The sequence below is a fragment of the Pituophis catenifer genome, unplaced genomic scaffold (assembly GCF_029215685.1).
Source record: "Pituophis catenifer annectens isolate HBS135680 unplaced genomic scaffold, rPitCat1.0.hap2 SCAF_2, whole genome shotgun sequence".
In the NCBI taxonomy this organism is placed as follows: domain Eukaryota; kingdom Metazoa; phylum Chordata; class Lepidosauria; order Squamata; family Colubridae; genus Pituophis; species Pituophis catenifer.
In genome coordinates, this window is record NW_027256882.1 from 120,843,321 (window position 1) to 120,857,693 (window position 14,373).

General features: G+C 36.6%; 1 protein-coding gene across 1 annotated transcript in view; it reads right to left on the reverse strand.

Moving 5' to 3' along the window:
- Window positions 1-14,373, reverse strand: part of CACNA1A (calcium voltage-gated channel subunit alpha1 A) — a 290,119-nt gene that overhangs the window by 73,802 nt on the left and 201,944 nt on the right. Inside the window, exons 28-31 of the mRNA XM_070937402.1 lie at window positions 13,157-13,358; window positions 3,510-3,674; window positions 3,019-3,129; window positions 1,176-1,259 (exon numbers count right to left, since the gene is read on the reverse strand). Coding sequence (XP_070793503.1) covers window positions 1,176-1,259; window positions 3,019-3,129; window positions 3,510-3,674; window positions 13,157-13,358 — 562 coding nt within the window. The remainder of the gene's footprint in view (window positions 1-1,175; window positions 1,260-3,018; window positions 3,130-3,509; window positions 3,675-13,156; window positions 13,359-14,373) is intronic.

Here is a 14,373-nt window from a genome sequence, read left to right on the forward strand (position 1 = left end):
CTCCATCCCAATATGATAGCAGAATATGCCCTGGATTTGGTGAATGTAATAATGTACTACTGTCTCAGAATTTATAATCAGATATCCCTCCTTGCCCAATTCTTGTAAATACACAGAAAAAGATCTGTTATTGACTTTTCCAGCATCTTTTTCTTCACTTCAAAACTATTAGCTGTCTGATTGTGAAACAGCATGGGGAAGAAATTGTGAGGGAGAAGTTCTGTCTTGATTGAAATAATAACACAGCCTAGCTCAGAAAAAGAAAGGATATGAATATTTTCCCTTTTGTTTTTCCATGGGGTGAACAGGGAAAGGGCTGGAGATTGAATAGGGAAATAATGAGAAAACTTCTTACTCCTACTACTGATTTCAAAGAAATAGTTATAGGAAGATCTGGATATCTGTACCTTTACACCTTGGATTAACAAATGACGCAAGCACACCTGATATAAGTATCTAACAAAGCAATACCCAAACAGTCCTATTAATGAAGGTTGCATTAATCAGCTTCATCTATTTGAGTATTTTGCATTCTTAGAAAATTTAACTTCTAGCACTACACTAATAGTTCTGGTCTGGTCTGGTCTGGTCTGGTCTGTTAGGATGTCCTACTTGACAGACTTAAATGCTAATTGCTCCTCGATATGTATATATCTCTTTTTGAAAATGCCAGTTAATCCTGACCTTAATCTGCTCTTTGATTTCAATTGATGGCAAATTGCATCCTAAAAGGACTTAACAATTAATAATAGTCACATTAAAGATTAGTATAAGCACCTTTCTAGAGGGACATTGACATCTTTATTCCAATGTAAACTGTCTCGTTTGAGCTCTTCTGATTTTCTGCCAAAATAAAGGCCTTTAATAAAACGAGTACTCCTAAAGTTCACAAATATTAGGGCCTACCTATATATTAACCTTTTAATAAAGAACTAAAAATATGGAATTGATTGTTGACATCTTAAATTTGCTTGTGGAGGAGGGGGGAAACTATTAACAGGTAAATAAATAAGTCTCACAAGATTATCCTTGTACTACTCCTATTTTGATTTTTCTGATTTCTCTTCTGTTATGTGTTTAATATGGTGAATTTCTTGTGTGTCAATTTTTATTCCCCATTCCTTGAAGAATGCCTCCCTCCCCCAGAATGTCATGCTCACCAGTTTTGAACTTACCCCAAACTCTGTCACTAAGATGTCTGTGATGCTACCCAGAACTGTGACAAAATCAAAGATATTCCAGGCATCACGGAAATAATTCTATAAAGAAAGAACAAAACAAAGGACGAAAAGGAACAGCCACACAGCAGCAAACAGGTGACAACATTTAGTCACGACGGAAGCAACAATAACAAGAACAGAGAAATTTCCACTCTAGCTACCCTCTCCCCTGATAAACTCTGGGTTATCTGTTTAGTATACTCCAATTCTTATTATTCAAATTACAAAGGAACTTCCATTACCAAGGATTCTTTGTTTACATCATCCTTTTTTTCTGAAATAGTGGCAGTAGGGCATGTGTCACATACCCAGGTCACATACCCAGAAACCTATGGTATCTATAGAAATAGGTAGAAACCTATAGTATTGGCCATAAATATGACTGCAGCATATGAGAGTAGGGGAAAGCTTGCTGGGTGAGCACCTGAAGCAACCCAGTGAAGCCAAGATACGTATGCCTGTTTTGCAAGCAACCAGCAACTATGTACAACTTTCCTTAATTCCACTACATTTATCTGTAGGACAGTCACATGAACGTCTATAAAATAAATACAACACACATGAGCTTAATAATATGATTTTTGCACCTGGGCAGCATTCCATTAAAGGAAAAAAAAGCTAAAGGTTTCTAAGTCTGACTAAGTAATGGCAAAGCTGTTGAAAAGTATAATTTAGCTCATTAGAAAAGCAAATAGAAAGATGTTAGGATGAGTAAGATCTTAAACCAAGTAATTTTACTGGGGAGAATAACCTCAACAGAAATATAAAACATAGCAGTGAGGAGTAGGAAGGTTATCTTCTAACCATCACAAATGTAGTACTGTTAATTATAATTGCTTAAGATACTATTTATTTAGAAGCATCTGTTGCCTGAAGAGCTGGCAATCAAAAAGGTAAAGAGTGGGGAAAGATTAAAGATTCAGAATTATCACACATTGGCCCTTATGCAGCAAGGAATACTTTGTGCACTGACAGTCTAAGTGTGTATTTGTGTTTGTTTAAAGGTAGGTTGGTCTTGTGGAGTCTTATTTCCCTTATGCAATTCTCACAATATCGATTGTAACAAATTATTGTTCCTATAAAATTATGGTGGTTTTTCTTTTCCTTTTAAATGTCCACAGGTACTAATGAAATTTTTGGTTCAAGATTTGTGTGGATATATTTTTTTCCAATGGAGAGCCAAGATCTTTACCATGGACTCAACATTGAAAACATGTACTATTTTTTTTAGCTTTTGTTCAAGTGGAAGGATCAACCCCTTCGTCGAGAATAGGCTAACAAACAACTAATATTTGCACATAATGTTTTCAGTTTTCAGGTGACTATTATTTCTGAGGAGTTGTCCAGAAATCAATTAGTAATAACTATTTTTGAGATATGGAGCTACTTCTGTCAAATAGATCTTATTAGCTGATAATTTTAAATATATATTTATTTTAAATTAGAAGTGTTGATTGTAATTAACAATAGCTAGAACATTAAACTTGGATATATGAAATGTATATAATTAGTTCTACAGCAAGGGAAGCCAATCATTAGTCTGTTTTTCTATACTCCTAATAAATTACAAATCCATTAGTAAATTACAGAATAATGACCTTCAATGGCCAATTTCTGACATTCTTGTAGCACTATATAGAAGACAAGAACTGAGAATCCTGAGAACCTATAGTGGGGCAGATGTTTTAAATTGTTTTTTTTTTAAAGTGTAATGTATTTTTTCTTGTTTCTTATGGTAGCGATATGCTTCTTATGTTTTACAGTAGAATTTGTAAATTCTAGCAAGAGTGATACTTACTAGCACTCCAAAGGCAATGATTTTCAGAATACATTCCAAGGAGAACAGGGCAGTGAAGACAATGTTGAACATCCTTAATAAATTATCGTAAAGATTTGTTGCATTGTAGAACTACCGAAGAGGAGATATGAGGGAGAGACAAGAGAGAAAGAAAGCACAATCATGAATTAAACTAGCGTGATCTAAAAACAATCTAAAAGTCTAGGACCAAAGTAAGATTTATACTAGTAAGACTCAAGTTAGTCCACAGTTCAGGAATTAGTCAGCAGGGCCAGTCAGCAGAATTAAGGAGATATCAATAGAGTAAGATTAACAGGAGCTCAAATAATTATATAGGTGTGTGTGTATGTGTATGTGTGTGTGTGTGTGTGTGTGTGTGCATATGCATCTGTGTGCATACATATACATTATGTATGATGTATGGGCAAGTCAAGATACATATGATATATATTCAGTGTAGGTAGTACCAATTCATAGCAATTTCTACTTACTTTCATCATTAAGACAATGGTGTTTAGGGCAATCATGGCCATAATGGTGTATTCAAAAGGAGGGGAAACCACAAACTGCCACATACGGTACTGAAAGCTCTGCTTATTTTGAGGCATGTGTCGGGTTAGTGGCTTGGCGCTGATAGCAAAATCAATGCAGGCTCGCTTGAGAAAAAAAGGAAGAAACAACAATTAGGGATCTACAGTATTAGTCTCCTTCAAACAAACAAACAAAAAAAAAGCTAAAGAAATCCCAGGATATATGTTACACTGAAAGCTTTTGTTGCAGCTACAAGTACATTGCCTAATCATATGGCAAATTATGTTTAATGATTTAGTTTGTATTTCCCCCAGTGCCTGCCTTTATATTGCTGTTTTAAATGAATCATTTTTGAGCATGGCCTTTGACACACCTTCACATGCACCAGCCATTCTAGGCAAAAAAGGAAGTACGCATCCCTATATTAAATATGGGGGGGGGGGAGATTAAATAATTCCTATCCTAGACAAATTTAACTTTAAATCAATTGTATTAAAGTCTGGCCAAAAACAAAAACAAAAAAACACCACTTACCTTTTTGCTCCCCACTCTTAAGGAGATATAATAATGTTTTTCATCAGAATAGATAGCAATATGTACAAGTAATATAAGACCTTTCCTTATCACTATATAAATGTGCTTTCCTTCAGTTTCTAAAATGACACACACTTTTTGCTACCATACTTTTTGCTGCCTTCATTGTTAAGCCTGATTCTGCCTCAGCAGTGAAGTAGCAACTGGTGGTTTTTCCTACAGATTTAATATAGAACAAATTAAGAAGAGAGATTGGTGGATATCCTGGCAGTAGGAGAAACAGTGACAACACTTCCTCATTAAAGAGGGAGACAATTTTCAAAAGATGGCTAGACCATTTGCCCAAACCTGATCTCAACTAGTTGGTCTGCAGACAATTGAGCATTTCCACTTTACTAGATAGAAACACCACCACCCCTTACACAAATACCATGTGCCTGAGGCTAGCATCATCTAGAATCCTCTCCTGAGTCTTTGAGGGGTGACAGTTCTGTTTAATACACAAATGATGCTCTCTTGCATTACTGAGTAGTACCCTCTCTTGCATGTTAAGTTTATGGTCCAATCCATGTGATGTAGTGCTGCCCTGTAAAATATTTCACCCACAGGCAATATTGGAAACTTTATAGACAAAGCTCACTATCCTTTCCCTGCTTCTCCTGCCATCCTTGCAAGTCCTGCGAGGACTAGCAATATATATAGTGTATACACACACACACACACACACACACACACACACACGGAACGGCAGGTGGCTCTATAGACACCAATCCCATAGATCGCTTCTGGGACCAGAGAACTGGCATCTACAGAATTGCTTCTCCCTTAATACTCTTAAAGCCTTTTTGACCCAGATCTGTTTAAAAGTAGCTTTATCCACTTCTCCTACTAGCTGGAGAAAAAAAGTGCCAGTCCAAGGACAGGGAAAATCATAGGAAGAAGTGGGGGTGGGGGAGTGACAGGTAAGACGGTGAGAGAACTTAAATTGTTCCCTCTTCATCTGTTACCCATTTTTCAGTAATGTTAAATCTTGTGGTCTTGAGTACATCAGGTATATTTAAAAATAGCACTCCTCTCTTCTCCTTCTATCCTGAAAAATGTGTGTGTTGCTGTTTGTAAAAACCAATTCACTCCTGCAGCCTGAGCAAAAATGCCCATGGAGGGCAATGCAACACGATCAGAGGGGATGCACAAGCTAACAGCAGCCTAAAATGGCCAATAGGAGCTGGGCAGATCTCAATATCCCTAGTATCCACAGAGGAATCATTTATCATTTAGGAAGATTTGTGTCTGAAGAGAAAAAAAAATGTCTAACTACCTGAATATCTTTCAGCAGCCTCTGTGTTAGGCTAGAAATGACAGAGATATCATGAAGATATGATGGTTAACAATGTTTGTGCCATAGGCAGTGAACCTTGAACAGCTCTATATTACACCTGGGGACAATGCATCATTATGTCTATGGAGATTCTCAGTCATCCAGGTTATGGTTATTCCAAAGGTTCTTTTTCAAAAGTCAACTGGACTTTCTTGATTTTTTTCTCCTTAAAAATGTTTGAACTGAAGAAGCTTCTTGGATGAGAAGCAAAATATTTTCAAGGAAAAACACCCAGAAAGCCTAGTTGTCTTTTGAAACTTCATCTTAAGAGCATTTGTTTGCATTATTTTTTAAAGACATGAATATCACAATGGAGAGCAAGCAATAATAAATGGCAATTAGTTCTTAGTTCCGGCATCGTCTTAGCTGTAACTCACTACATAGTTGAGGCTTTGGCCATGGTAATATATGTTATAGGTTGTAAAGGAGGCAGTAATTAGAAAGCCTGAATAAAAATAAATTTCAGAAAATCAGTTTGTAGTAACAGCTAAGAAGATAAAGTTTGATATTTTAGTCATCGGTTCAAAAGTCCAGAGCCTTGTCCAAAAATCAAACCTGGTTTTCAGTCCACAGAATAGAAGCATAGGAAACTTTGTGTCATGGAATGCAGGTCAAAAAGTGGAAGAGTTGTTTCCAGCAATGAAAAAGGCCTGAGGGATGCTCGTTTATAGCAAGAGTTATTGCCCTTGACTAGTAGAGCTGGTGGAGCTACTGTAATTAGCATCAAATAAAGTACCTTGTCCTAGCCCAAAGTCCTTGTCCCCATTTGCATCTAACTATGGCATAAATATGCCCAGGCTGGCACCATCTTTTGTTCTGTTCTCCCCCTCCCTCCCCCATTTTGTTTCCCATCCATGAATGAGTCACATTTAAGTTGTCCTTAGCTATACTGTTATTAAAACAGTGTTTTCCCTCTTGAACTCATAGCATCTGAAGACAGTATCAGGGTTTTCTTTGCAAACGCTATTTAGGATGGCACAGGCAGGAATTTAATAAGGCAGATCTCTAATAATTAGGGCTACTGCATTAAGTAATGTAGATATTAGGAAACAACTCATGGAATTGCTATGTGTCAAATGAAAGTCCCATTTACAGTAAAATCAAGGTTCAAACCCTTGTGTCCCTTTTCTCTTGCCCATATAGTGGACAGGCTTGAGGATTCTCTCTTTTGAGCAGAAACATGGTTTCCTCTCATTTCTGTTGTTATAGAAATGGACTTGTCTAGTTTTGGATTATTTGCCTCTCACCTATCCAGAACTAGTTTTCATGCTACCTCACCTTTCAGATTCTCCTTTCCCCACCCCATTCATGGAAGAGCTTGTTGCTCTCCCTTCCTTTTCTCCAGCATGAGTGACCTAGGAAGGATCTAGGACTTTTCCACTGCTTCATGGATTGATTGCTGAAGCTGAAAAATTCCTCCCCCCCCCCCGCCTCCCACACACAATCCAGAAAGCTGGAGGATAAGGAATTTGTCTCCTCTTGCTGAGGAAACTTGAAGGAGTCTATAGGCAGAGAGAAAAATCCAACATTGTAACCTCCTGTTTAGGCACTTTTCTGTGTCCAGAAATCATCCCCCAAGAAGATATCCAAAATATCCTGACAACCAACAGGTGATGGGGAAGTAATTCCAGTGTCATGTATCTTAACTCCAGCAGACTGTCCCAGTCCAAAACTTGTTGTTCCAGGGATAAGAAGTGGATCAATCCCATCCTGGCGATCAGAGGTAGGTAGGATAGGAATGGCTTTTACAGATTTGCCTATTATCCTCATCCAGAAATCTGCTGGTGGATGCAGATGCAGTTCAGGTTCTCTCTTGGCAAAAGTCCTTTCCCTGTTCCTCAAATTTGCTCCCTCCTCCTCAGAATTCAAGTTGATAGGTGCTGTAACCAGATTGCAAGGGCAGAGAAAGTTGAATTTACATGCAATTTCCAGCAGCAATGGATAATGGTGGTCAGCAGTTTGCAGTAGGAAGCCCTGGCAAAATATAGTGGTTTTTCAAGGAGCTGGTGTACTGCCTGAAGTTCTTGTAGAAAGTATATAGCCCCCAGACTGGGAGAAAGTGAATTATATGAGGTAACAGAACTGCACAGAATCCTTGATACAAAAAAATGTAAACAGAAGAACAAACCAAGTTGTTACATGTGAACTCAGCCACAGGCAAGAGTGTAGATAAATTGTTTTGCTGGTAGCTTACATAGCAACGATGGCATTGCTCTAAGGTGACATTTGTCCTCTATATCTCATAAGTGGATTGTAGGCAATGCACTGAAGAAAAAAATAAGTTTAATATCTAATATTGGAAAAGAGCATCCGAAAATAGCCTGTGAATAGAACACTTCTGTTAAAAATGAGATGACTAGAAATGCTTCAATGTCAGAATATGTAATAGAGGATCAGTCTCTGAAGACTTGCCAGATGGAAGGAACCATCTTGGAAAACATTGATGACATGTTTATGCCCTATAAGTGGTTAATCAGTTGTATAATCCATGGAAACTGTGACTTGAGGCTCCTTTGGAAAGGGGAGGCAATGCAACAGTCCAGCTAGTTTGTAGATAAAGTTCAGATGTGGCAGCAGCTGAGACAAGAAGATCCATAGGCATTAACATCTACTTGGACAAGAAAAATACTGGAGCAGAAAGTATGCGGCCTTAAGTAGTCCCAAATGCTCTAATGACTAAGTTGTAAAATCTTCTCAAGGAAGGAGGAATGTATAATTAGCCATTGTGATGCAATTGTCCCCATTCCCAAGAAAAGGAAAGGTGAATTGGAGGTCTCCCTGAAGATCATGTGCCCAAGCCCATAGATATGGGACCTGTCATTCTGATGTGTGAATTTGTCTGGTGAAATGAAGAGTATGTAATTAGTATGTAATGAAGAGTATGTAATTAGCTCTCAGAGGCTCAGACTGAGGCTACTATTGGAAGTGGGAACACAAAATGTTCAGACTGGAGAACAGAACCGTGAGATGGGGAGTGGGGTTTGACATGTGGAATAAACTATTCAGACATGTGTGAAAAAGTATCAGCCTGTGCTATGAAAATTAAATTGGGAGAATTGTGCCCACCTGAGTGTGTGAAAAGACTGTAGATACTCCGGGATCTTGTGGTCTGTTTGGACTTCAATGGGGTGTGAAGCTTCTTACAAGAGGTGTGCCAGTGTTGAAAAGCATCTCTGATCACTAATAATTCCTTGTTCAAAACATCACAGTTCCTTTTTGGCTTCAGTAGCTGTCTAGAATAAAGGGTGCAAGGCAAAAGTCTTTGTTCAAAATCCTCAGATGTCTGGAAAATGATTGCCCTTAAATCAAAATCAGAAGCATCTGTTTGAACAACAAAGGCGCATGATGGCAGAGGATCAGGCAGGGAGGCAAAAGTCTGTTCAAATGAGGAACAAGCCTGTTGAGCATCAAGATTCCACTTGAAATTATGCATGATGCTTGAAAATCCCATTTATGCAAGATGGGTGAAAGCTTTTATATATGTTGCAAAATCATGGATCAATTGGTAATAAAATTTAAGAATCTTCCAAATTGTTGCATCCCCTTGACATTGTGGGTGTGTGTACATACTCAAGGAGAGAATTGAATTCATTTTGATGAGATCCATTGTGATTCCCACAGAAAAGTTGTGGTGCCGTTGATAATCCAAGAGGTCAATTTCTCTATTTTAGTATATACATTGCATAGGTAGAACTGGTCAAGTACACTATTGTGTGTACTTTTTAGTGTGAGTAGTTGATCTTCAGAATAAATTAACAGGTCATCAAATAAACTTCAATGTAGCAGTCCAGTGTCTCATGAAAAATGTGGGATTTATAAATTTATTGATGGACATAAACTGAACTATATGTCTGTATGAACTTTTCATATTGCATGGCAAAGCGAACTAAATATAGGTACCCCACCTTCACGTAAATTAAGCTACATTCTCTTCTGAGATCTAAACTGGCAAAAATGCGGTTTTTAAAAGTTCAGAAATGAGAGAGAGCTAATGATGCTTAATGATTAAAGAATTTAGAACTAATCATGAAATTCAAAGAATTATTTTTTCTTTTTAATGGAATGATGACTGAGAATGCCAAGGGACAAATAAATCCCAACCTTCAACTTGACATCAAGGTTTCCATTTCTTTAATGACATGGGCAAGCAGGTAATTTCTGTAGCTGCTTTCTCTTTGGAAGAGGCTCGGCATTAGGTTTGGCATTTTGGAGAGTCAAAGGCGGTATTTTCTTGCTCTCAAGAATATGTAGGTTATAGATCTGAAGCAGATGCATCCCCAATGCTATAGAGACATGTATAGAAGAAGCGAAAATGAAAAGTATATCAAAAGTTTAATAAAATGATGGTCCTGAGTACAGGTATCTACCATCAATGATTTCCATCTTCATTAATGGATCTACTGCCTAAATAGCTAGGTATATTTGTATTCAATTGCAGTCTACAAAACTGCCCTAGCTTTAAAATCTACCAGGCTCTGAAGGTTTATGGCAGTCAATTTTTTGTGTGAGGCGAAGGAGATACTATGAGTATTATACATCCTATTCCTTTCTCAAGCTCCTAGAATTTGGTTTGTTGGTTCCTCATAAGCAAACTTAGAACATTTAGGGTATTTGTTTGCAAAATGTTTCCCCTTCCTACATATATAACACTTAGCTGTTGTCTCAGCTAAGTATTTTAGGGGGGCAAACTGGTCAAAATGCACCCAAATCCTACAACATAAATGAACTTCCTGCGTACATTAACATTACTTTTTTGCAGCCAACAATGGAGCTCTGATGGCTCCCAAACGCATGCATTTAACATTTGAAGATTAGATGGGGAGGGGAGGGGGGTTTGAAAAAAAGGAAAGGGAGAGTAATTTCATCACTCCTTCCTGCCCATATTCTGTGCTTCTTTCATGAGTCTTATATTTGTAACAACACAACATTGGATTAACACTTCCAAGGTGCTCGAAGTGCTTTCTCCATTAAGTTTGTTCTATAATTCATCAGGCAGGCGCTCTTTAAATTGGTTTATCAAAGGTAGCTGATTCAAGTCATGTCCTGGACAAAAATATTGAAAGTTAGCCACATATGTGCACACTTGATGTTCACTTTGTAAGCATCACATCTCATCATTGTCTGTAGCCTATCTGGTAGAATCATCAAAGGCAGCTCTCAGTCTGGTCATTAAATTTGTATAATTGTCTGTATCAGAAATGTTATGTTTCAGGGGATGGGGGGATGCCCATTTTTCTGTTTCTCTGATCAAAAGCCTAATTATAAGTTAGGATGATATGTGTAAAATTCTCCTGTTCTCAATAAATAGTATAATTTTAATTGAATGATAAAGATCATAAGCATCTTGAGATTCTATTGTCAAGCAAAAGATTGGGGGACTGTAGCAGCATGGCTGTAGAAGATACTATTGCAATCAGTGGTACTTGATCAGACCATCTGTTATTCTAATCTAGTCGGTTCATTGTCTAGTTCTAATGGTTCTTCTGGGTCATCATCTAATTCTAATACTTTGCCACTCAGGTCTGAAACAGGAGAAAGGTGCAGGAAACTTAGTCACTGCTTAATGTTATTGGAAGAATTTTGGCCACCTTCTACAAACTCAAAGTGATTCTTTTCTTCTATAAGAAAGGGATTTAAGGGAATGCTGCAATTGCTGTTAATTGCATATATAATTGCTTCTATAATCAAATACTAGAACTGGAATCAATGTAGGCAGACATTTAACCACACATACTTCTGATAATTGTATTGTAAATTATAAATGCAATGATTGTTATATATCAAATGCAAGCCCTATTTACCATGAAATCTTATGTGTCTTTCTCCTTTGAGATAAAATGAGCTTGAGGCTTCTATTTTTGGGACATTTCACTTTTCCCATGTTATGGTATGAGACTGATCTGATTTTAGGCTTCTTTTGACCTTGCCAAAAGTAGCTCTTTCTGACAGCCAATAGTAAAAACTGTTATTACACTTCATCAACAAAAATGTTGGAGGCAAAAGTTATAAGACCAGTGGTGGGAGAGATCAAAACATTTGTTGATTCAGACTGTTAACTATGCTTTCTTCCCTCTCATCTCTAGCCAGACTAAACTCCTGCTGTCTGTAAAGAGCTGACATAGCAATGCTATGATTTTTTCCCCCTATCAAAATAATGCAACAACACTAGACTGCTCAGCCTGCAAGTCTTTTACTTGTCATTTTAGTAAAATCTGAAATAGCACAACTAAGGAATGACAGGTCTACCCTCATTCCGCAACTGATATTAAGGAATATAGAACTTGAAATATGTTGTCTATTTAGAAAAGATGGGGGAGAGAAATCCCCATTAAAACGACTTTTAATGATTCAGCTCCTTCATCTAATCTAATTTTTAAAAAATTTATTAAGCTCAGCTTACAATAGAACACGGTATAGAAAGAAAGGCACAGGGAAAAGCCTAGATTTAATGGACAAAGTCCTACAACCAAGAATACCGCATTCCTATTACACCACAGTGACTAGTGGATGTTTTTCCTTTTGGTTGAGAGGGAGGAGCAAAGATAGGGGAATTTATGTCTTTGCTAATCAAGTGTTACATATACATAATTAGAACAGCATCATTTAGCAGTGAATCACAAAGGAGACAATAGAGGCAGAAAATTTTGTGCTGGTATAATTTTCTGCTGACTCAGAGAAGGATGGGTAGCATTAATTCAGCAGTGGGGAGAGGCTGTGGCCCTCAGATTAGTTTCCAAAGCTCTTTATGACTTCAAACTTTGCAAGTCTGATTTATTATTCTTCTGCTAGCCTGTGGGAAAGGAGGAAAAGAGGGAAATGGTAGGAGAAAGGCAAATGAGAGAAAAAGGGGAGCAGGCTTGTCCAATAACAGATTTACATAAGAGAATGTATCCCTTAATAGAAATATTTTTTATTTTAAAGTAATTTCTCCCATAGGCAGATATTGGGAGGAGGGAGGGAGGGTGGGAGGGAGGGAGAGCAGTCCTGTCTGCTAATACAGTACCCTTGAGAGAATGTGGCTTTTAATAGAAAAAAGGTCCTACTCTTTGGATTTTAAGCCATTTCCCCATGGGCAGCTAGTTAATGGAGGTTATGACTATTTGTAGAGAAATGAAACAAAAAGGATTATTAGTGTGCCATAGAATAAGGATCAGACTCTTTTCTCTTTCGTAAGGAAGAACAGCCTAATGCAAGAAGTGGAGCAGCAATAATCTCAATTCTATACTATGTAAAATGCCAATAGTATATGATACTAATATACCTACATGAAGTTGATAGATAATATATATTGATCAAAATAGTATTATATAGGTCAGCTTTTCTCCACAATTAGCCATATTATTATTTCATATATTCTATAGATCTACAGCATATGAATTTTTGTCCTTATATATTCTAAGTATTTTAATTTTCCAGACTTTATCATGATGAGAACATGCAGCTTCTTGTTAGTTTTCTATAAGAATCTGCCTTTGCAATCTTTCTGGTATCAAACTTCCTTTGCTACCAGTTACAGACTCAGTAAAATCAGTTTTTCAGTTCCTCCTGCACCTTGCAAAATATTTTTGTACCAAGCTGAAGTCTTTGAACTGCTAAAAATTTAAGAGAGAATGAGAGAAATGAATGCTTATTTTTTTAATAATATCCTCACTGTCAAAACAACATTTTCATTAGATTTTCCAATGTATGCCATACCTCATTTTTCTCCAGACTGTATTCCTCCATCATCTTGTCCCCTTGCTCTTGGAAAGTGATGATGATTAAGGCCACAAAAATGTTGACAAAAAAAAATGGGAAGACCACAAAATAAACCACATAGAAGATGGACATCTCCATGCGATAACCAGGGCTGGGCCCCTGATTCTCATATGTAGCATCCACTGAGTGCTTAAGAACACTGCAAAAAAAAAGTATTAGTTTTTGTTTTATATAAATTGTTTATATTTTATGTTAGTGTATTATTACTTTGGTATTTCATTACATCTGTTGTAAACTTCTTAGAGTCTAGTTAGATTGAGGTGGTATATAAACAAATGAAGAAAATGTAATTTTATTAATATAATTCTAATTCTAGCATTATATTACCGGTATATTATAATAATATTATTATATAATAATATAATACTATACAGGCTTATATCAGATTGTATAATACAATGCACATTAATATAACAGTCATCTTTTTCTTGCAACTAATAAACAAACAATATGATATCTTTAAAAGTGCTGCTTGGGTGTAGAAGGATCCTATTACTAACATGGAGTCTTTCCAACACAGTATTCTTCAGATGTCTTGAACTTCATTTCCTACAATCCTCAGCAAACGTGATTAAATTAGACACCTGGAGAGTAGCCTTAAAACTCCAGTCAACTTTGTAGTAAAATATGTCAGAACTGAATAATTATTGGTTACAAAATGGAAATAGTATTTCTGGTTCTGTTGTACTTGTGATTTTTTTCCTTCAGTATCCCAAAGCCAATATTTAAGGCCCAGCATAATAATTAAAGTACTGATAATAATGAGAACTGAAATTTAAATTAACACTCTCCCATGGTAGGCATAAAGAAGCTTAAGAAAATTTCTTATGCCAGTCTTTAATTTTGAGGTGCTGGAAGCTCTGAATTCCTAGCTTATATTGATTTATATTGTTAATTTTATAAAGAAACCCACTTTTCCTCATAACCTCTTTCATAATAACAATCTCAGATTTGTTTGACCAGAATGATACATTATAAAACAAAAATACATCCATTTCCCTATATATTGCCAAATGTTGTTTTATAGTCTATAAATTTTGGAATTTAATCCTATGTCAAGTATGTGTCTTTTTACTACTTGTTATCTATGACATGTACTTTTTTTTTCATGTTGGTTGGTCAAGTTTTGAATCTTCTGTGCCATTGTAAATAAA